Source organism: Palaemon carinicauda, chromosome 6, assembly GCF_036898095.1.
Source record: "Palaemon carinicauda isolate YSFRI2023 chromosome 6, ASM3689809v2, whole genome shotgun sequence".
NCBI classification, from domain to species: Eukaryota; Metazoa; Arthropoda; class Malacostraca; order Decapoda; family Palaemonidae; genus Palaemon; species Palaemon carinicauda.
Genome location: NC_090730.1, coordinates 137,501,491 through 137,526,490, shown reverse-complemented (window position 1 = coordinate 137,526,490; position 25,000 = coordinate 137,501,491). Strand labels below are relative to the sequence as shown.

The following is a 25,000-nucleotide window of genomic DNA, read 5'->3' as shown; positions in this document are numbered from 1 at the left end:
TATTATGAAAAGAAAATAGTTTACTTTTGAAGTGGTTGAAAAGGGTTTATTTTTAGTAACCTAAAAATAGAAGGGAAAATGAAATATTTTGATATAGTAACATTTATCAAAAAAAGATGTTTGTTCTACTTGATGACCCTGAACGTTGCGACGCCATTTTACGTAGACAAATCTAATGGTTATTTATAATATATGATTTTCGAACTATTAAGATAAACCCTAGAAACCTTAGCAATAAAAGAGGTTACACGAATTATCACCGTTGAATTGGCGGGAATGTAAAACAGCAATAACAGTGAGTTTGGTGCCATCGTGGAAAGAAAACTGTTGTAACAAGGCAGTGAATAAAAAGAAAAAAAAAATATTTACATAAGTCAATACCAAAATTATGACAGATTTGAACTAGGATTTCAGGTTGTGTTACCTTATGCTCTTTGAATTATATCTACTTGAGCAGGTTGAGTTATGCATATTCAGGAAGATTTAGGAAAGGATTATTTCTTATTAAACTTTTTTTTTTTCCTGCAACTTTTTTGAGTTTCTTGGTTTGGCTTAATGAAATTTTCTCATTCTGTCTTTGGCTTTGTTTAACACTTTTTAGAATATTTTGTTTGTAGCTATAACGTGCATTTATGGTTATGGAGGTAGGTGGTTATGCCACACAAAAGATTACACCCACACATTGATATATATATATATATATATATATATATATATATATATATATATATATATATATATATATATATATACATATATTTACAATATATACACAGGATATATGAAATGTGAGTATATAGCGTCTATATAAGTAATTTATTATCCGGGTACCCGCACCTTTGACAGAGTCACTTCCCTGGAAATTCCATTAAGCCTCTTTCATCACGAGAAGTGAACTGACTGCCTGGTAATAGTCGACTGTGATTGGTCGCAACCAATGGTGGAAAAGGGCAAGGGGGTTTTCAACCTCAGTGCGGAAGTTTTTTTTTTTTTTTTTTTTTTTTTTTTTTTTTTTTTTTTTTTTCAAAGACCTCTTTCAGAGATAAAAGAGGACAGGAGATCTATATAACACCGTAGATACTGTTTTCTTCATTAGATATAACTTTAAAACAGGGCAAGTCCAGAAATATAAAAGCACTCACACAAACACGCACACACACATACACACACCTATATATATATATATATATATATATATATATATATATATATATATATATATATTTACTCATACATATTAAATTAGTTGAGTAGATATCACCTCTTTATCGTAACTAATCATAATCACTTTATTTTATGAATAGTTCAAAGAATAGTGAAATCCTATAAAACATTTTAAATAACTTGGGACGCACACACACATATATAAATATATATATATATATATATATATATATATATATATATATATATATATATATACATATATATATATATATATATATATATATATATATATATATATATATATACACACGATACGCACCATGTTTATGTTGCTCAGGTATCTTCTACTGTATTGATTGAAATTCAATTGGACCTTGAAATGTGACTTACTGTCAGTGTGCATTATTTATAAGTGACTTACTCACTTTACATATAGATGGGAATGATTTTGTATTACCTTCGAATGTATTTGTGTTTTATAATATGCACCCCTCTCCGATTTTATAATTAATCATGTTTATTCATTTTCCTTGGCTGTTTTTATCATTATCTTTGCAATATTTATTTTCTATCTTCTTTTAAAAATCTTTGAAAAAATCCTTGAATATACATTATGAGATGATCTCTCTCTCTCTCTCTCTCTCTCTCTCTCTCTCTCTCTCTCTCTCTCTCTCTCTCTCTCTTAAATTGTGATTGCCTCGAGATCCAGTCCAGTCTTCATTCTTTATGACCCATACGTGCCCCTTGTTTCCTCTTTATATCCTTCATATGGACAGAAAAAAATAATCCTCCTCTCGCTTTTATTCCCTTCATCTTCCCCTCTTCCTTCCACCCGTTATCATTGCGGTCTCTCTCTCTCTCTCTCTCTCTCTCTCTCTCTCTCTCTCTCTCTCTCTCTCTCTCTCTCTCTCTCTCTCTCTCCATGCCTTATCGTCTCCCATGCACATTCTACTTTCAGACTCATCTGATCTCCCTTCTACTTATGCTTCCTCCCGTCTTGATATTCGTAGAACGATTTAAGAGTTTATTCTTAATCCAAATATTTCAGACTTTTCTAGATTCACAGTTTTTTTTTTTTCAGAGGTAATATATTATATGCAAAGAATCTTTTGAATATATATGTACACACACACACTCACACACACATATATATATATATATATGTATATATATATACTGTATATTATTTGTTTATTGAGAGAGAGGGGTGGGGTTAGTGCGCACATTGGGGATGGGGTTCTCCAAAATTAAATGATTTAAATTATGAACATCGAACACTCAGCAGTCTGTTGGTCCCCCTCATGTACTTTAAGCATTCACCTCTACCTTACTAGCGTTCTTGCACTTACCTCATTAGTCATACCTTTTCTAATACGGCAGTTCGGGGTCCATTGCTTTTACTATTATATTCACAATACTTTTTTATGTTTTATACGAAGGGCATATTTTGACAATTGTTACCGTTTGGTCTTAAACATCCAATTCACATCTTGAATTAGTGGACAAAACTTAGAGGTCTATATAATTTCTTGTACCTAACCTTGGTATTGATATATGTCATTGTCGTTCAATTCACTCATTCTCTTTTTGCAAGTTTTATATATAAAAAGAAAATCCGTAATTCTGGTAATCCCTTGCAATCAAAACATTCTAGGTTGTATGGTCCACCTCGTAATACTAGATATATAACAGTCTTGGCCGCTCATTAGTTAGGTTTAATACTATTTAATATTCTAGAAGTTTTATTTCTACTGAGATTAAAATGTGAAATTGAAATGGTGAAACTTCTATGGTTCAACTTTTATAAAATATATTTTTTGATCAGGTTGGAATAACCTTTTTTTAATTATTTATTTTTCTCTTTTAAATTTTTTATGTCTTGCATGGATACTTTTCCTACTAGGACCCTTGCCCTCGTAGCATTTTTTGTTGCTCGTATAAGTAATAATAATAATAATAATAATAATAATAATAATAATAATAATAATAATGTCTTAACCTTTGCTCATGAATCCTTCAACATGACTACCCATATCAAAACGCTGATTCATCCTTTTCATTTATGCTAACCTCATTACTAGTTCCGAGTATCTCTGGAATTCTCGCCCTTTCAAAGCTTGTCTAATTATACCACATTTACTACGCAGTCAGTTCTTGACACATTCTCCACACACACACACACACACACACACACACACATATATATATATATATATATATATATATATATATATGTGTGTGTGTGTGTGTGTGTGTGTGTGTGTTTATGTGTGCAGGGAGAAGAGGTGAAATATTCAAAAGTCTTCGCAAAAATCTGGGAAAGCTCCTTGCGAGGTGGCTGACTGTATTGATGAAAAAATCGATATACATCACCATCTAATACCAATATTAGCCTCCAGCCTCTCCACACACCTGAACCCTCAACCTGGATCTTGTAAGCCGAGGGGAGATGAGGCGGTCTCTTGCGACAAAGTGCAGAGTGCTCTGTGCTTTGGAAAGCCTCCCAGGTGTTTGCATGCGTGTATGTGTTCCTTTGCACGCGTGCTCTTCAAGTCTTTCTTTGTCCATGTTTTCCTGGTTCCTCCCCCTTCCCCCTCCCTGTCCCTCCCTCTTGGGTGTCTTCACTCCTCCCTTTAGATCCCCTCCGTTACTTATCCCTCTCTGGAATCCCCAAAACCATTAACCTTTGATGAATGTGCAGCGAACACTCCCACTCTTTTCTTGATTACCTCCTCCGTGAAATTTCTTCGTTGAAATAACGGTGATAAGATCAACCTTTTTGTGTGATTGTCTCTTTTTTTTCTATTAACACAATCGGTAGGTAAGTGCCCCCAAGGGAGAGAATATAAATCAGGGGGGAACTCCATTGACATTTTGAGGTTACGGAGTTGCTAAAGATGAAAGGAGGAGAGGCGGGTTCGTCTTGGGCATGCGTCCGGAAAGATAATGCTTTTGTCAGTCTTGTGCTGCTTTTAAACGGGTTCATCGAGCGAGAAAATGGCATTTCTTTTATGGAATAATTTATCCCTTGAATTTTTTAAATGTTAAGATACCGAGGCGGTATTGGTACGCAAGCAAGAATTTTTGGTTGTATATATCATTTATATTTGCAAGTCATGTTAAACGTTGTTGTGTCCTGTCTTGTATTTACATATTTCATTTTATTTGGGGAAGTAAATTCTTTAATCTTTGTAAAGGCTAGTTTTGATATTATTTTTATCCATGACTAAATCTAATGATGAATAACACATTAATTTTTCGTACTTTTTAACCCCCCCCCCCCCCCTCAACTGCAAGGTTATGTAGCCCCGCGTTTGTCTTTGTGCTCAACGAAACATATATATATATATATATATATATATATATATAGTTTGTCATCAATTGATAGAACTGCCTCAAAAAAAATATTCCTGAAAATGGTTCCAGAATATCGGAACGTAACTATACTTCGGGCGTCGTTATATCATTTTCCGCCGGAAGTTCATTTTGCATCAAATTGGATTTGAAGTACCGACTGACAGCCTCACTTGCCGGGGCCACTGACTTAATAGCAGATCATTTTGATTTTATCCCAATAAAAAAAAAAAAACTATTTCCAATTTCAAACATTTAAACATTTGGACTTGAATTCCATCTGCCGGTTTAGGTTCACTGATCCTATTGGGATATTGCTATATATAGTAAAGACTTTAGAATAATCTCTCTCTCTCTCTCTCTCTCTCTCTCTCTCTCTCTCTCTCTCTCTCTCTCTCTCTCTCTCTCTCTCACACCAAATTATGTTTTCCCCTTGGAAAGAATAAAGACCGAAAAAACACACGTTTCTTTTACATCCTGATCTATTATTAATGAGATCCTTAATGCTTCTCATCATTACTTGGTCTGACTCGAGTTTAAAATCAGGAACTGATTTGAATGAATAATTTATAGACATATGCCTGGTTGCGATTATGAAGTGATCTGAGATTCGGGTTTATCTAATGTGACAAACTTTTAAATTTTTCTTCTGTTGCAAGTTTTCTATCGGGTGTTAATTGACACTAATATATTTATATATTTATTTATATATTTATCTATTTATATATTTATATTTTTATTTGTTTATTTATTTATTTATTTATCTATTTATTTATTTATTGTCATATCTCTTTTCGGTGAAACTTCGTTGTAGGAAGTGCAAAGTGATCAAAACAATTCAGCAACAATTTTGATTTGTTGACGGCTGATCGTTTTTGCTCGTAGCTTGAATGAACCTACTGACAGGAAAATATTGGAATGTTTGAACGAGGATTTGGAAAACCTTTTAAAAGTAATTGAGAATGTCAAAGTCGTACTTTCATTTGATGAAGGAACATTCGAGCTTTGCTTTCGTTTATGAATTTTGAAGGTTGACCTTTTTCTTCTTTTGTAGTTTCTAAATTTGTAATTTATTGGTTTACTCTCCTTATAAAAAGCATGTTTTTTTGTCCCCCTTTTTTAATCAGCAGGTACATCACTCCATTAGCGTGGTATGATTTGTAAATATTTTTTGAATGAACTGCGGCCATTTGATATCACTTCCTTTAGATGGATTTCGTCAAAACCTTATGTCATTCCATGCACTTGAGTAGGGAATATGGTACACTGCAGTTAATCCTCCGTTGTTGATCACAATCAGGGGGAAAGATTTGGTGTTGACATTGTTACCTCAAAATACGTTTGAAAAACCAGAGTGGTAGAACATTTACCATCGACCCTTTACCACCATAGGGATGCATGTGAAAGTTCATTTTTTATCAATGGAAATTTAATTCTTAATTAAGGAGGTGATTGCTAGGTTCACGCCTGTCTCCATCTCTTGATTTGACTCACTATTGTTGACTTTCTGTCAAGTTCAATATTTTGGTTAACTGAGGACCGGTGGTGTTTACCAAAGCAGCCATATCGTTCTGTCAACGAGGTGTATACATACAAGTACAGTATGTGTTTACCCAATGTTTATTGCAATTTGGAAAAGGTTTTGAATAATCCTGCACTAATGAATATCTGAATGCTAAAATAATATGTGAGCTTAGCATCTTACATTCATACATTGAAGAAAACAAGGGGACCTTTTCATATAATATTTAGTAGGAGTAAAAGCAAAGAAACCTTTTTATTGTTTTTTCTTGGTATAAACAAAGTGAAGTTGTTATTTAATGTATGTTATCTAAATAAACAAAAGACAGTTTTAATTAATGCATAATCTTAATAAAACATTTAACTGTTTTCTATAATGTATATTCTATGTAAGAGCAAAGGAACCTGTCTATTCTACATATATTTTTTTTTTCGCTAAAAACAGGTCACCAATTTTTGTATAAACAAGGAAACCTATTTATCTATTGTATAGAAGAGGCAGCGTTTACGTGAACGAAAACTGAATCCCTGTTGAGATGGTTTGACAGAATGGCCCACATAGTTCCATCCAATATTCGATAATTGACCCATTAAACTTTAAATTAGGATTAACTACCATTTACTTTTCTAATTAACGAACTTTTATAACGATGCAAATTGCCGTGATGTTAATTAAAAGTGCTAAACCATTCGGAGTTTTGCCTGACGCCGAAAACTAATCCGCCCAAGTTCGCACAATGGCGTACAAATGAGAGAAAAATTCCTTCACAGTGGAGAGAAACCGTATGGAAATAGACAGAGTTTCTCGAGAAAGAAATTAGAAGTTGGGAGGACATGCTTGCTTGCTATTCCATAGACTTCTTGGGAAAATGCGGTGCTCGCCACCTTGCATGCATTAGTGACTATTACAGTAGGCAAGAGTGAATTTTCACTGTAAATAGTTATTTTTTGAAGTTATTTTCCCGAACAGCAGGAATGCAATTTCATTGATGAATTTAGATAGGGCAAATCATAGTTTTGATATACACGTGGTGTTGGAATACTCCACGCGTGATGATGATTTTGATATACGATTTATATGAGTTTTGGATATAAATTCATTTCGGGGTACGTGTAGCTCTCTGCCGTCTGATATGACGTTTATTTTCTGTTTTAATTCCCTTTAAAAATCATATTGAAATAACATGAGTCAGCACGCAATTGTATGCATTTTTTTACTGCCCTGTTGAAGTATCATTATACTGGTGTCAATTGCATTCATGATATCGTGCGCTGTGTGATATTGGAATTTGGTGTAACAGAGATTAATAATTGCCGTATGAACTTGTTTTCGGGGTTTATTAATAACTGTCATCAATGTTAACAGAAAATGTATTGATTTTGCATTACGTGTATTTGATTCATAGTCAATTTTTTTTGTCTAATTAAAATTAAGTAAAATGTATACTGCTCATCTTGAATCTAAGCATTTCAAATATCAGGGCATTTATTCTGATAGACATTAAATCCAGTTAAGACGGGTTTCAAGAAATAATTAAATTGTTTACTGCTTATTTGCAATTTAAGCCTTTCAAATAGTGTATTTATTCTGATAGAAAATTAAATCCAGTTAAGAGTACTTTAAAGAAATCATGCATTTCAATCATGAAAAATAAAAAGAGAAAACCGCCGAGGAGAAATTCAGATTCGATTATCACTCGACATCGTCCGCCTGATTTAGTCTCTTCAGCGGAGGTACTTTGAAGTTCGAAATTCGAAGGTAAACGACCCCCGGGAGCGGATGCGGGAACACCCAGGCTAAATATTCGAACTCTTTTCCGCGCAAAATTTGGAGGGTTAAATTATATATTGAAGTGCCTGTTATTGATAGAACTGATAAAACTCTGAATTTCAAAGCAAAATTTTACTTTATGTGCTTTTATGTTATTTTGTTTTATCTCTGGTAAATAATGATCATTCTTTTCCATGAGAAGGGTGACAAGTTAAAGTATCAACATAACTGAAATCTCTCTCTCTCTCTCTCTCTCTCTCTCTCTCTCTCTCTCTCTCTCTCTCTCTCTCTCTCTCTCTCTCGTGGAGCTCAAGTAAATGTTGGCCGGATTTGTGGGTAAAATAATGGCCCCTTGTGGTAAAAAGAATATATATATAAAAGAAAAGAAAGTTATTGGATATTGATAAAACCAGGTGTCTTTGGTTCAATTATATCGAGGGCGATAAAGAATGAGTCACACCATATATATGGTCAATATTCCAAACAGGAACAGATAAGACAAACGTATAGGTAGACGCAGCCATTCAGCCAATGATAGTTCCCTTTTTCAAATCCCTCATGGCTTAAAGACTGCAGTGACCAACAGATGGGGAAAAAGTTGAAACCCTAAACTTGGGAGACAAATGAGAATACCTGATCATTTTCGTTTCTTAATTCCCCTCCCCGGCAAAGAAAAGGAAAGAAAACTACGGGTTGTTAGAGGCTTTTTCCATAAAATTTCCCCTTGTTTCATACCCATCCAACCATGAGCGTTACGAATTCCATTCGCTGTCAAAATGGAGTACACAATACAGTTTTCCAATATCTTTAAAAGCCTTGGTAAATTCTATCATAGGAACGTTCTCGCTGGACCAGTTAACAAAGGAACGGCAGAGAACCAAAGAATTAGTATCCTTTGATGTGGTTTATTCCAATGTTAAAAATTCTGCCAAACATTTCTTCGATTCTCTTTCATCGCAAATAATGTTGGTTATGATATTTTTCGTTTTTATTTTATATATATATATTTTTTCTTTTTCTTTTAAGATTCTTAGTCCTCAGGGATTCAGAAACCTTTTCTGAGAAACTGAATGTTATTGATTCCAATGGGCTTTGTAGTAATGACGTCAGCCCTTTTAGATGCCTCTGAGAGAGAGAGAGAGAGAGAGAGAGAGAGAGAGAGAGAGAGAGAGAGAGAGAGAGAGAGAGAGAGAGAGAGAGAGGTTTTGCAATTGAAATTAGTTGAGATAGCTATACAACTCTAGTATTCTATCCTAATAATGAACTAGAATTGAAAACTAATATGTAAACTGCAACCATAAATTGTATTTTTTCATTGTGTCTGTGACACTAAATGACACTTCTTTTTTATTAATAATGATTCTTATTGAATAGTACAAGGGCGTATGTCTTCTGTTGAAGTGGGGTTTAAATAATTTAGTTGTTTAATAATCACTTAGTATTAATGTAATAATTCAAGTGATAGATTGGGTCTCATAACATAGAAAAGGAACTGGGGGTATGAGGATAACATTGCATTAATTCCTAAGTTATATAATGGGGAGACGTCTCTTTTGTACATGAATTATATCTTCGACCTGTTTAATTCCAAGTGTATGGGTTCTCTCTACCCCATCTACAGTGAAAAAAAAAAATGTAAAAAAATAACGTAATTTTTATTTTAGAGGCAATATATTTATAATTTCAGGCGTTCATTATTCTACTTTTTTTTCCTACTTGAATCTACATGATGGGGACCATTAATGACTCTGGGTCATCATATGAATTCTAATTTGAATTATTATATAATCAGCGCCTTACCTCTAATGGTTCATTTGACTTCACCTTTCAGTTTGAAGTAATTGGCACTTCATTTTAAACGAGTAATTTAAAAGCGCTGTCGTTTGAGTAGCAGCGATTAAACGTAAGCTACGAAATAAAGCTCTTGCGTTGAATGCAAGCGATTAACTAGACTGCTTTGAAGAGAAAAGATCTAGGGTATTTAAACGTTCTCTTCAATGGTAATATTTCTCTGTTCCGGAGTCGAGGAGCTCTTCTTTCAACTTGATTATTAGGGGAGCATCCAGTGTCATCAGTGATGATTAAATCGCGTTTGCAATTAGGTTTATTTTAATAGATATTTTCCTCTCACGATGTGGTATTAGAGGGGCAAATGCCTTTGACGCTGTTGAAGGGAATTATTAACAGGCCTCTCCCGGCAGATTTTATTTTGGGGTGATTCAATGCTAATGATATATGAAGGCCTCATGCTCAGCATTATTGATAAAATATGTCTCTTTCATAAGTGTCAACATAATGAGGCTGCCGTGTTCCTTTCATGTTTTTGATAAAGCCGATACCACTACTTTCACAGGGCTCTGAATTGACGTCAACAGTTCTTATTTATTGAGAGTTTCCGAGGCTTTTCCTTTCAAGTATTAGTTACTTGACTGGGTTTTCAAAGGGGTGTTATTTCATTGGACCGTTCTGTACACTTCAATATTTTGATAGATTTTAATAATAGACATTTGTAACCTACTTTGTCTGATCTTATTCAAAATTAGAATGACCATTTTCTGAATATCATTAATTTGATAGGACTTGTTCGAAACATAGATAACTTGAGAAGATTGTCTTTTTGCCTTATCTTTTGCAGGTTATTTTCGACCGTTAATCAATTGAACAAACTTCCCTTCAAACATCTATGTTTTAGCTAACAGAACACTCCGTCGGATTTTAGTGATCTACAAAAACTTTTTTTTTTTTTTTCAATATACACCAATGATTTTGCGGGACTCTCATATTAACCAGATAAGACTTTGGTTCAAACATCATTCATTTGACAGGACTCACCTACAAACGACATTAATTTTACGAAACACTGAAGTGGCCTCATTTCAAACTTGATTTGTCAGGATTTTCATTTACACGTGAATGATTTAACAAAATTATGCAAAAGTAATCTTTTTACTTGACTATCTTTGATCGTCAGCGATTCATGAATTTGATACTGCTTCCTTTCGTGCGTCGATGATTTAGCTGTAAATAATTTGAAATATACTTTGATTTTAAATTCTTATTGCACTCGTGGCTTTTGATAAGATTTTCGTAAAGGATATTTCCTTTCCTTGCGTGAGTTAGTATGATTCAGGATTGAACGATAACTGGAACTATGTTAGTTTAAAAGATCTCTCTCATTGGTAGTAATAATGATTTATTCTTTTAATTTTACTGAAAGTTAAATGATAGGTAAGTCTATTGACTCTTCGTGCTTAAAATGTGATAGTTCTTTACCTATAGATCTTAAAAGGCTTCAGATATGTTTCTTATTTTTTAAAGTGGTATTATACTCAGTCTAGGTATCTCTCCCCATATTTCATTGCTCTTTCAACAGACTTTACTTCCACTTTCCTCTCTCATTTAGTGATTTAGTATTGGTCATGATGTAACTTTTCGTACGTTGTGTTCATTGTTTGTTGCAGGATTGCTTGTCCCTTCGCAGGAATTCGTGAACAAAATAACGGGACTGGAAGGACTCCACCTGTGCCATTTGTTAACTTATATTTTTATTTTGCGGTTTTTTTTTTTTTTTTTTTTTTTGCGTTTTATATTTTATGGTTTATTCAAATTTGTTTGTAGAAATATTTTAAGATCAGATGAATGTGAGCTGCATAATGTTTTATACCTAAAAGACTGTATTTTATTTACTTCTGTTTATCTGTTGCATTCTTGATATGTATGTTATGATGCCTTTCTTCCTGCTGAGCAACCTTATGATTAAGTTTAATTACTTACTGTATTAGTTTGTTTTGTAGAAATCAATGGCTATACTGTACCTGACTTTTATATTTGATGTTACTTTTTTCAGTCAATTTCGAATCGATATATTTCAACCTGATTAGTATTTTGACATGTCTAATTTGATGGAATGCTTTGATTTTTTAGTAATATTTACCTAGATATTGTATTAAATGTAAATTTTTTAGTAGCTAAGAAAGTTTTAAACCTTTCGAAGTATCATATATACCTTCTACATTTTCATTGATACAACCAATTTTGATCTAAATTTAATGAAGTTGAAACTTGTTCTGATGTATTATGATTTGGTTAATTTAAGTGTAATTATTTTTTTCAGATTTTTTCTTCAAACACCCTCATTAACATTGACAAATGTACAGATGTTTGAATGATTCTGTAGGTTTTACTAATTTTTTTGATGTTTCGGGAAATTGATATTTATTCTCCCTTTTTTCGACTGCTTCGCAAACGTTCCATAATGTACAGATAGTCTCTCATTATAAATGTATTTCTAGAAAGCCCTTAGATTTTTTTTATATATATATTTTCCTTAACCCCTTGTTAACTTTTCCTACTATGCCAATGTTTGAATGGCGCAAGTGGTTAATATTTTTCTTATATATGTAAGGTTTGTTCCTTGAAGTTATTAATTATTCCCTATCTCCAGCAACCACCCGTTTAACTTTCCTCCATCCGCGCAGATGTAAGCTGTGACCTGGTAACCAGCGTGGATGAGAGTCGCCTTTCGCCCGCCCAGCAGTCCACCTTTTCGGACGGCTCCTCAGGTACGAAATGACTTCCCATTGATTTTGCCTTTGATTATATCCTAATGAACTTCATCTCCGTTGGCCGTTGGTTGAGTTGATGGTCGAAGTATTGTGTACATTTGGTAGTGTTCGTGGAGGTCCAGTCAATTATTACTTGTTCATTCATTTGATGTAGAAAAATTAGAGGCATGCTGTTATTTAAAGACGTTTTTTTTCCGGGTCTGGGCAACTCTTGACTAAAGGCATTGTGTTAATGTAAAGAAAACCTTATGTATTCATTGCGTTATCATTGGGATAACAGAACATAAAAGTAATTTTTGTTCATATCTGGTAATTTTTTTGTGTGAATTAAAGATTTTAAAACTAAAATTCTTTGTCATCAAGATTAACGGTACAGTTTGTAAGATGCGCGTATAACTATATATATAAGGCTGATATATTCGAGATTACTTCGTAACTAGCAAAATCTAAACTAATGAAGTCCCTCTAAACTATAAATGTGTATGTCTCGTCGACACAGTTATTCATCTTAGACTTCATATTCGCAAGTTTATCCTTCCGTTAACGAATTTCTTAAAGTTTTTGATACATGTTAACGATATAACTCTTAAAAAATAGAATGAAAATAGAACGGTTTCTGGTTTCATCTAGTTTACCATTGTAATTACCTGTTATCTAAAAAAAAAAAAACCCAAGTAAGTAACTGGACTTAGGACTTAGGACTTAGATTACATTGGCTGATAAGCTATCAAGGTTTGTTTGCCTTCCGATTATGTTTCATATTAAGTAATATGGAATGGAAAAATCTCCAAGGTATCTTTAGAAACATACTTGAAGCTAGAATTAACTAGATGAATTATCTATGAAGCAAATAAAGGAATTCATGGCTTAGTATTTATAAAAGATAATTAAAATTGATTTTAATTTCATATTTTAAAGTAATGAAAAAACGAGAAACTTAATCAAAAATAGAAATAGGAAAGTGAATGCCATTGTTTTCTATCATACAATTATGAAATAAGATGTCGCTTCTTAGTCATTATTCGGAATCTAAAGAAATGGAGTTTATTCATATTTCGAATCCATTGAATAAGGTTGGATAAATGAATAAAAGAAACAATGACACTGAATTTGATTTATAATCATATGTCTTTCGACCAGATGTGAGTTTTGTTTTTTAAGGAGATGAATAGAAACTGAAAATATCTTTTTACCTATACGTAAAGTAACAATGTGTCCAATTAAAGACGAAGCAGTTATAAAAACTCCTTATACATCATATAAAAATGATAAGAATAAAATAGAAGAAAGCCTTTTGTTACATTCAAAATTGAGAAAAGAATTATTTCTTCACTTAAAGTAAAACCATTATCGATCATATCATAAACTGTAAAGTCACATTGTTATTTATTTATTTTCTTTAAGAATTTGCTATATACCTTGGAAATGAAAATAATTTGAAAATCTTGTCCATTTGGAATCTAAGTGAACTTCATTATGCTTTAAAATTATGAACCAGAACCGGCTTAGAAATGACAATATATTTTGATATGATGATAAAATTTGAAATAATTTTCTTTTTTTGACCCGGGAACAAATAAAGTTGTTAATATGTACATACGAAATCGATTTAGAACTATCTTCATAGTATAGTACCGGGTTAGGTTGACTTTCATCTGAACACATTAACAAGACTTTGTCAAATAACATTTTAATGATAATTTCTGATATGCATTAGAAACTAATTAGAAGGTTTAGCACACTGACACTGGGTGAAATCGGACATTAATTACCATCCTAAAAACTATCCTGATAGGTGCCCTTTTGTGCTCACTAGAGGTCAAGACTTTTTTTTTATTATTATTCAGGAAATAATGTTAATGCACAAATAAAAAGCTTGAAGGATTCTTACTGGTTTAAATTGATTAACGAAATAGACGTTTTAATCAATTTGGTAAACTATTTTCAATTTGGTAAACTATTTTCTTTGTCTTGGATTACATAAATTTTGTTAAAAACGTGCCATGTATTTTGCTACATTGCGTTAGTACAGGCAGTGCTTTATTTGATTTATTCAAGATATAAAAGAAAACTAGATTTAATTTTAAGAACGTTTGGATGTTTTAGTCAATCATCTAAATTATATTATCAGTTATTGTGCTTAAATGTCTGCCTTAATTTCTGCTTAGTCACTGATGATCAGGAATATTTATCCATTCAATTTTCATACTGTTCCATTCTGAATTAAAAGTCCTGTCCTCATGCATCACAAAATATCACCGATTTAAAGAAAGGAAATCTATCACGGTGGTGTTTCGAATTTTCTCGTTTAATCATCTGTTACGAAGCGAATTTCCGTTATCGTTCTGGACCCACGAAAATAAAAATTCCTTCGCCCCAGCAAGTTTAACGGGAAAGAGAATAAGGCTTAAATCCCTAATTTTGTCAGGGAATCAGTTGATTTATGTCTATAGCCCTTGAATTTACTTGACTGATTTGGCAAATTAGATAGAAAAGCTCTTAACTGGATGAGGACGCTCCAGAATTATATTTGGGATCCCCGGCCTATTACAGATAATGACGTCGGAATTTGTAACGAGGGCCGTGTTAGGCCAACGGAAGAAATGTAAACAATCAGGTTTACGCCTGTGCTAATCTATTCTATACATTATTCTAAATCAGGTTTCCAAGATGTGTCTCTTTAAACAATCAAGGTTGTAAACAAGTAGTTTGGATTTGAATGAGATTAAATAAGCCAAGGCGGAATGCAATCCAATACAATAATAAAGAAAGTAGATAAACAGGAAGATCGTAATCTCCACTAGTAGAACCCTTCTTCTGTAAACATTTTAAATGTGAACTTAAAAGGTTTGTAGGAATCTAAAGAAGTAGGATCACTTGGAATGGTGAGCTGTTGTGTACGCAAGATCCAATGCCTTGTATTTTAAAAGGGATTCCATTAGTCGATTATTATTCTTGTTGTTTTAGTGGCGCACGTGTGCTTCTATGTATGTTTATGCATTCTTGCTTGCAAGTACAACCGTAGTCCTTCCATAATTATTTAACGTGATGGTATTTGGTAATTCCCTTTCAGTGTTACATTGTGGTGGATGTTTGGTAGTGATGTTAAAGGTTTCATTCCATTTCTTTGATTTTGGACGAGGAAGAAATTCACAGTACATTAAAAGACAATTTTCATTGGTGTATCCTACCGACCTTCGGGTTGGATGTTAGTTATTATAAGTCTACGGTAATAGCCCATCTAATTTCATTTACAACGTCCCTTGCACTTACAATTGTGATTCACATTGCAAGTTGAGAAAAGAAATTTAAGCTATATTGAGAGAAAAAAAAATGTGCATTAATTTATGTGGACGTTAAGAGGCCACAATATTCGGTCATGTGAATGCAAATTTGGTCGACCTGCACATGCTGGAGGGAGACATTGCTATATGAATGATTGATCTCCCAAGCCACTAAACAACCGTGGTTAATACTGCTCTCAGAGTCCTCCAGATACAAGCATGATGAAAGATCGCCTCTGCCATGATAGGATGCCATTTTCATTTCAAAATATCCCAATATTCAGACGCTCACATGTGATATTTTGAAAGAGGCTGATTTTTGCATGACTGTTGTTGAACATATATTTTATTCATAAGGTTTGTTTGGAGTATTATTTATTTTTCAACCATAAAAAAACGAATAGAGTAAGAGGTTAATATTTGCATATAAATGTTGGGTTATTTTTTATTTTTTATTTTGTGTATACTCAATGGGGGATATCATGGTCTGACTTGTAACAGTGCGCGGCGGTGTTGGTGGGTCATCGCCCCCCGCCGTGCCCCCCTTGCCCCCGGCGTCCCTTCTGGGTCGTAGCAGGGGCAGGGGAGATGCAGTGACGCCCCTGGAGGTAATCGCCATAGACCCTGAAGGGACTGCTACTACCGTTCCCTCCCACTTCACTCCCACATTTACGTCACCCGCTGCTGAGGCCCCACACCGGATAACGGTCTGTGGGAAGAACGGTCGTTTTGTTCCTTCTTCCTCGGGATATCGTAAGTTTAGGTGATGGTTATTTCGTCTCCTGAAAAATGAACTCGCTTTCTCTCTCTTTCTTTCTCTCTCTCTTTCTCTAAGTCTTATCCATTTTCTAACTCCGCCTAATCCCGATTTTGTAATTAAATACTAATTTTGTAGACTGCCGTATTTCAGAATGATTCAGGTGATATATTTTCCCTTTTTTGCAGTTTGACTAACAACGCATTTAATAACGGCCATCTCTCTCTCTCTCTCTCTCTCTCTCTCTCTCTCTCTCTCTCTCTCTCTCTCTCTCTCTCTCTCTCTCTCTCTCGTTTACAATAATAAACCGTTCTACTTAACGGTTTTCTGAACTGAAAGGTTTTAATGACGAACTCGTGGTGTGTTCTTAATCTTTAGATTTCCATCGTTTTACCCCCTGCGGAAGCTCCTTGCCCAGGAATAATTTCTTGTGTTTTATAGTACCTTCTATTAGTGACCTCTTTATCAGTAGCGTGTGATGACAGTGTAACTAACTTAGATTAGTTCCAGACTAGTGTAAGCGTACTTATGCTTTCACTTAGGGAATAAAGTCTATAAGACCGTATTTTTTTATTTTCAATTTAATTTTCCACAGTTTTCAACATATTGGGTAAACTAGTAGTTTTTAAATAGAATGTGAAATTAATCTAATTTATATGATTTATTGTTTGAAACCTTTGGGTCTGTTAACAAACAACAATAATAACAGGCCAGAAAGAGACTAATTTAGTGATGTAAATATTGATGACTTTTATAGTGACAAAGGTGGAAATAGTAACGACTTTTCATTTAGTTATGGACGATTAGAAATTTCAGACGGAAATTTACAAATATGTGAGAAGCGAAGTATTATGATTTCTATGTGCAAGAGCGATGAGATCCACAGATTTCTTCCCCCCTGCATGAGAAAGTTGTGTCCATACTTGCATTTTCCCTTTTTATACACTTCAACCATTCCCAGACTTCGACACCTGCCCAGCAGCAGTAGGTGGCTTCGTAATTTGAATTGCTTTTTGGTGTGATGAAATTACTAACTGTATTTTTATATTATTTAGTATGATATATATTTATATATACATATATATGTGTATACATATATATGGATATATATAATATATATGTATATATATATGATATATATGCATATATATATTAAATATATATGTATATATATGTATATATATATATATATATATATATATATATATATATATATATATATATATATTTATATATGTATATATATATATATATATATATATATATATATATATATTTATATATGTATATATATATACATATATATATATTATTGTAAATATGTGTATATGTATATAAACAATTATATTTGTATACACACATGCAGACGTATATGTAACCAAGGAAAACCCACTTACGGGACCGGACTTGCATTCGCTCTCGAGCATGCAGAGCTAAATGATAATATTTCCTTTATAGCGACATACTGATGCTACCTCTTATTCATATATATATATTTGAATGTAAATATCTCTTCAACATATTTATATAAACATCGCAGAAAACAAATACACCCTTTTTTTAATCTTTGTTTCTTACATTCAACATTCTCTTGAGAACTAATAAATTTAAAGTGGTTTAAAACTTTACTATTTTTTTTATTTCTAAAAGTGAGAGAATTTTGTTTGTTTTCATAATGTTGATACATTCTATTTATATTAAATCAGTTGAAATATTTATGTCAGATTAACTTATGTATTTTGTTTTTCCTTATATGCAGCTCCGACTCAGGCCAAGAGAAAAGGTAGATATGTATTCCAGTGTTTATATATTGCTATATGTTCATCATTTTTATCATTATATATATTTAATATCCTTGATTGTGTAAAAATATAGATTTGTTTCCTTAGACTTGAATTAAATTCCCATGTAGATCATACTGGTTATTGGCTTATTAAAAGAGGTTTTCAAGCAACCGTAGTAGCAAAGCTTTTGGTATATTTTAGCATCAGTACTACAAAACTGCATGCATCGTTGGTTTTAGATTAAAATTAGTTTCTGAATGCATGATTTACCTGGATTGGTTTGGATTTAACCACTTATTTTGTGGCGAGCTCTCAAGGGCGCGACCATGCATGGTAGAATTAATTGGCATTGCTCATTGAAAGTAAAGAAAAAAAATATTCCTGAAACCCTGAAAATAACCTGTACCTAACCACAGGTTACATGTGGGATGACTACGATATGCGTGGCTCCCGCACACTGCTGAGCTGCGAAGGGACAGGAGAGATGGCGGGCGCTGCCGCCACTCCGGATCTGCTGTTACTGCCAGGGGGAGACGGTCCCGTCTCCGACGATGATTTCACGGAAGGAAGGCCTCTCCTTTCAGGTAAAGTGTGGCACGTCGTTCATGTTCTTAACGTTTTTTTTTTACGTTCTATTCCGTCACATTTCACTTATGCGTCTAGGCATCGGCTCCACATAACGCATTTCACATTTTTAACTTCCATATGGTTCTAAGTTTGCGATTTCAGTCTTTGTGGTTTTATGAAAAGGGCAAAAAACTATTCATATTTACTTTTAAAGTGTTGTGCCGACAGTAAAATGGCAATCATGATACTTATGAATTAAAGAAAATATAACTTATCTCCTTACTTTATTCAGAAAGTAGTATTTGGAACACAGTGAGTTGGTAAATTTATTTTATCTTTTTCAGTAATACGCTGAAATGTATATTATAAAATATGAGCATTAAAGTTTGAAAACCTTATATCCCGACATTCCAAGTCTGCGTTTATCCTTCGAATGAGCCAGATACTTGCTCTTTTTATATAGGGGAGATAATACTGTATGCGTATATACATATATATGTATATGTACATATATATATATATATATATATATATATATATATATATATATATATTTATATATATATTACATGTATATATATATATATATATATATATATATATATATATATATGTAACATGTATATATGTATATATATATATATATATATATATATATATATATATATATATGTAACATGTATATATGTATATATATATATATATATATATATATATATATATATATATATATATATATATATATATATATTTCTTTATTTATTACATGTATTGAATGTATTATAAATAATGTTCGATCGTTATTTTTGTAGGAATCAAACTTGTGCGGTGTGATGAAAAATAAAGCCGAAAAAACTATTTCCTAACTTTATTCCGACCATTATTTGTCGTTCAGATACCAGATTTTTTCTAGTAGTATTAACCAGTTTTCTTTACCATGGCTTGCCTCTTGGCCATCCAAAGACATAGGGTTACTGTGCACCTACACAGAAAGCCCATCAACAGCACGTTCCTCTCCATCTATGTAGTACCCTCAAGTTCTTTCTCTTTCCTTCCTAAATACCCAAATTTGGCCCTTTTCACAAACCTATCGTTTTAGATTTCGTCCATGAGTCAAAAACATTATAGAATTATTTTTGATAGTTCTTAAGTGATTAATATGATTTAATATCACTGTATTTTCTAATTACATTGATACAAAATTAAATAATTGGCCAAACATTCATTTCTATAACTATTTTTTTTCTAAAAATAAGAAAATGGATAACGTTACAATCAGATTACAGCAAAGGCTTTTGTACAGTATGTTTAACTCGCCATCCTTTAGTGCATCATCTTGGTAAATACCATTGATATCACTATATGTATCTACCCTTAGTTTTATTACTAAAATACAATGTCAGACATTCAATCTCAAAACTTGGTCATTCTCTACAGCCCTAAAATACCCCTAGAGTTCTATTTATATACGTATAATGTGGTTTGAAGGATCTATAACAGTAGAGGTTCCCACTATAGGCTCCTGTGCCTAAGAAACACCAACGTTTTTGGACTTGTGCTCATAAAACTTTAGGACAACATTGAGCTGTAAGAAGTGAGATAACGCTATTGCATTTTGAAATTATAGGGATCAAAGGGTAGGAGGGTCATGTATCGTTTGCAGGCGAAGAGTATCAGCTTGGGAATTCTTGCATTTTACCCAATACTACACGGATTCAATTCCTCCCGCAGGATTGTTTCATATACCTTTGGAGTAATCTTTAAGTTATGTTTTTTTTCATCTTTATCTGCGTCGCTGGTATTCTTGGTCTATAGTCTGTCTTCAGTGTTGTTGACACTTTGTATGTTGACCTCTTCATAAGTATGCCTTGTATAGTCAAGTAAATAAGACTTTTGATATCAGATTTTACAGCCAAAGTCTTTTCCTCGTAATTCCATAACAATTTCCACTTCTGCCTTACGAAATACTATAACGAGTTAACTTGTTAGTGTTGTAGTTTAGTTTTGTATGAATTACTGTAATGTATTAAAGCTAATCTCCTTTCAGTTTTATTTGTTCATTGATGGGTTTATCATGACGCTCTAATCCATTTTAATGACCATAACAGGGAAAAGTAGAAGTGGTGGTTCAAAATTAATAAAGATTTCAGCTAAGCCTGTCGATTTGATGGCAAATTCGGTTGCAAAACATATTGGGAGTGTAGAAGAAATAAAAGTGTGTAAAGTCTTATTTGTCAATACATGAGAAAATTATATATGCAAATCATTTGGAACAACATGGAGCCTTTTCAGTCGTTTACACCCAAAGATAACAAGCAATATATTCAAGGGGGGCGGGGTGGTATGTACTGTACTTAATGTACGAGGTCGAATAATGGATGTTTCTTCTTTTTTCGGGGCTACAGCTTTTTTTTTTTTTTTTTTTTTTTTTTTTTTTTTTTTTTTTTGAAAGCTGTATTTGCCAAATCTACCACAAAACATTAGTAGTCGCGGGTAAAGGAAGAATCATCTCTCTCCTATTTCAAAACAACGTTGTTACGTTATTTCTGATGAATGTAATGAATTTGAAAAATCTTAGGAGTTTTCATTATTTGGCAGTGCGTAGATAATTTACTGAAATGCAATAACGGTTAATGTGATGGAACATTTAATGTGTAGTCCAGATGGGGAAGTCACTGTCTCTACAAGCTTGCCGGACCAGGGTTCGATTCCCCGCCGGTCATAAGCTCTTGTCTTTGTGTGATTTGCCTGGGGCTCTGATCCCGAGGTCGTTAAGAGAATCCAGACATTAATGTAGCAAAAATATACGGCTTGTATGAATATGAAAAACACGTCCAAATGTAATATATATATATATATATATATATATATATATATATGTATATATATATATATATATACACACACACATATATATATATATATATATATATATATATATATATATATATATATATATATATATATATATTACGACTTATACACAATAATAAGTTGCACATATTGTTGGGAAACACCGGATTCCCTCGTCTGTTGAATTTACCTTCACGAAATCTTGAAGAATCTTACACCTAACGCTTTTCTTAAAGTATATAACTTGGGTATGTTATTAGATCGTAAATCTTAAATGACAGACATTTATAAAAGAACTATTACATATTTATTTACTTTATACCATAAGAAAATATAATCTGATGTTTATTTTCAGTCACAGAAAACAAGGACATTTATGTTGATAGAAACTATTGATGCCGAGTGAATTAATAAATCTCCCCCAAAATAATATTCAAGGCGCTTAAGTATAAAATAATCTGTAACATAAATATTTGTTATTTACGTTGCATAGTCCCGAATCTACATAGATTTTAATTAGCTTTAAATGTTTTATTTATTGACTATGTAAAGACCATATTCTATGGTGTTGATAACTATTTTATTTTATTACATCACTTCATATTTTATTAGTTGATCTTACCGGAAAAAATATGACATGCTTTTACGGTATATTAGTTATCTACGAAACTCTTTCGTGGAAACTGCAAGCGGCAAAGATGCTTACGGGGAAACAGTCAGACGCATTTTACGTGAAGTCTGTGAAAGATTAAAAATTCAAAGTTTTGCAATAAAAAAAATAAAATAAAAAATAAAGGACAATTGTACCTTTCAAAACTCGGGAACCCACTTCAAGTTATAAATTGAATTACATAGAAAATATTTGCATGAATTTATTTATAAATATTGTTGGAGGATGAGCTTGACAGGTGTCCAGTAAGAGGACAATCATGGAATCTGTAGAAAGCCCATCCTTTAAGATGGCCGGTGATGGTAATATTGTCCATATCCTCGGATTTTAAATTTTTCCCGAAATTAACATCTTGTACACTGTAAAAAGTTCAAGGTACAGAAAGGGTATAACGAGTGAGCTGGGGTTTATATACATGTAAAACACCCTAAGGCTCAAAAATACCCCTCTACAGCAGGAGGCAGGGTATTTTTTGTGAATAATATACCCTCTATTGTACTTTGTCTTAAAATGGGCTTGGTAAGTTTGTGTGATCATGTCATGAAATTAACTTTTACTCTGTATTAAATCACCATATTGTTACACTGATAGTGTAATGCACCAAAAAAGTTACTAACAACATATTGGTTTTGAGTTATGGATAGTTTTGAAGCAAGTTCCTACAAAATGCGGTACTTGGCAATTTGTATTGTTGCCGTCTCGAGATTCTTCGAGAGCCAGGGAATTTGGCGGGAAATTTCAGTGGCGTCTGGACTCTGCGTCTGCTCAGCAGTGAAGATAAATTGCTCCAATTACCGTCATCGGGATTATAATATCTACACTACATTTCATCTGTTAACCAAGGTAAGAACACTAACTGTCCATCTATGCAAGCATAAACAGTGGTTACGAATAAAAATTGTCAGACATCATCATTAGTTTTGCATTCAGGCTGTGATAGTCTGAAAAATCATTATTACTAACACCGGGGAAAATTAGTAAGAAATTATCATTAGTACTTAATTATGAGAGAGAGAGAGAGAGAGAGAGAGAGAGAGAGAGAGAGAGAGAGAGAGAGAGAGAGAGAGCGTCAAGCTGTCTGCGAGGAAAAAAAACCATAAACAACGTATTCAGCTAAACGTTAATAACATTACGATTACGCGTAGTCTGTAAGCAAACACTGACGCCAATGATTTCTTAATCAGTTTGACTTGAGGTAGTTAGGTATTTATGCATGATATTTTTTCCTTTCTTTTCTATATATATATATATATATATATATATATATATATATATATATATATATATGTATATATATATATATATATAAATATTTATATATTCAGGCACACACACACTAACAAATATTTTCTTTTCACAGATTTCTGCGTACGGTTTGCTTTGCAGCTTCTGCCATCACTCTTTATATTATATATATATACTTTTGATTTTCAAGTGTAATGGAAATAATAAATTGATAAACCAAACTTTTAAAATCATTGACCTTATTACTTTATTTACTTATAAGCTATTACTACACCTATATAATGGTGGAATAGATATTAATTATAAAATCATAATTAATATACACGGGTATTTATGTCGTATAGAATACCCTGTAAAAGGGTATTCTTTACCTACGATACACCCCTAAGTAAGGGTATCTCAAGTATATGTTATACCCTTGTTATGGGTATATTGTAAAGGGTATATTATAGTTCTTATATACCCCGATAGGGTATGCTATTTTAACCACTAGAAATACCCTTTTTCTACCCCTTTTATACCCTTAATTTTTTAGAGTGTATATGTATATATCTGAGGCATTTGCGTATGTAAGTACTGTCAAACATTCGTTGCCTTATTTTCCCTTTTGCCCCTGGTAAATAGTTTTAGGGTATCTTAAAAAATAAGCATTCTAAATTTGGACGAGCTTCGTTGCTAAACTTTGAGCTGAGTGAGCCACTCATTCTAACGTCTAGTTGTCTAACATCTTGGTGAACATTGAAATTTCTGTACCCCAATTCCGAGAATGTGTATGATTTTATAACTAATGCATTGCAGAACACTTGCTCCCCTAGTGGAGAACGGCCATGCGATGAACTTCCCTTTAGTGCGTTTTTAATTAAATCATTTTTATACCGCTTCGCTGGTTTGACTAAATTTTCAAATTTGTTTTTATTGTCGTTCCTTCTGAAATTGTTCTTTGTTGTGTATTTTGCATTATGAGATCTGTAGAAACTCGTCTGTACATGTACATTGCCACATTATTCTTGACAACAGACAGGTTTTTTTTTTTAATAAATCCGAAAGAAAACCTTGAAGGTTAGGTGACACTTCACCGATCGTCTGGTCTTCGGGAAGTATAAGAGGGTAAAGGATTAGTGTTTTTCATGTCAGTAAGGTATCCCTAAAATATTCTAAATACTAAATTTAATTCCCATTACTATTAACTAGATATTTGTGTTTTTTATTATATGAAAATTATGGTTGAATGTGACACGGATGCATATATTGTTGGGTTATTCAGAAACCCTTTTTGAGGGATTGCGTATCGCCATGATCAGCAAATCTGTACTATCGGGGTAAGGGCCACCCATAGTAGATTGGTTTAATGAGAGCGATCAGACGAAAATCTGCCATCAGCAATTTGCACTGGCCAGCGTGGTGATGAAAACTGTCCAAACCCCAGGCTTGAATGGCGCTTACCTGCAGCGGACTAGAAACG

The 25,000-nt window shown here is 33.0% G+C and overlaps 1 protein-coding gene across 1 annotated transcript in view; it reads left to right on the top strand.

Annotated features, from left to right (window-relative positions):
* The window catches only part of LOC137642659 (fat-like cadherin-related tumor suppressor homolog), a 211,370-nt gene that overhangs the window by 168,092 nt on the left and 18,278 nt on the right, over positions 1-25,000 (top strand). Inside the window, 4 exon segments of the mRNA XM_068375426.1 lie at positions 12,292-12,375; positions 16,164-16,415; positions 18,179-18,202; positions 18,620-18,787. Of these exon segments, the coding sequence (XP_068231527.1) occupies positions 12,292-12,375; positions 16,164-16,415; positions 18,179-18,202; positions 18,620-18,787 (528 nt within the window).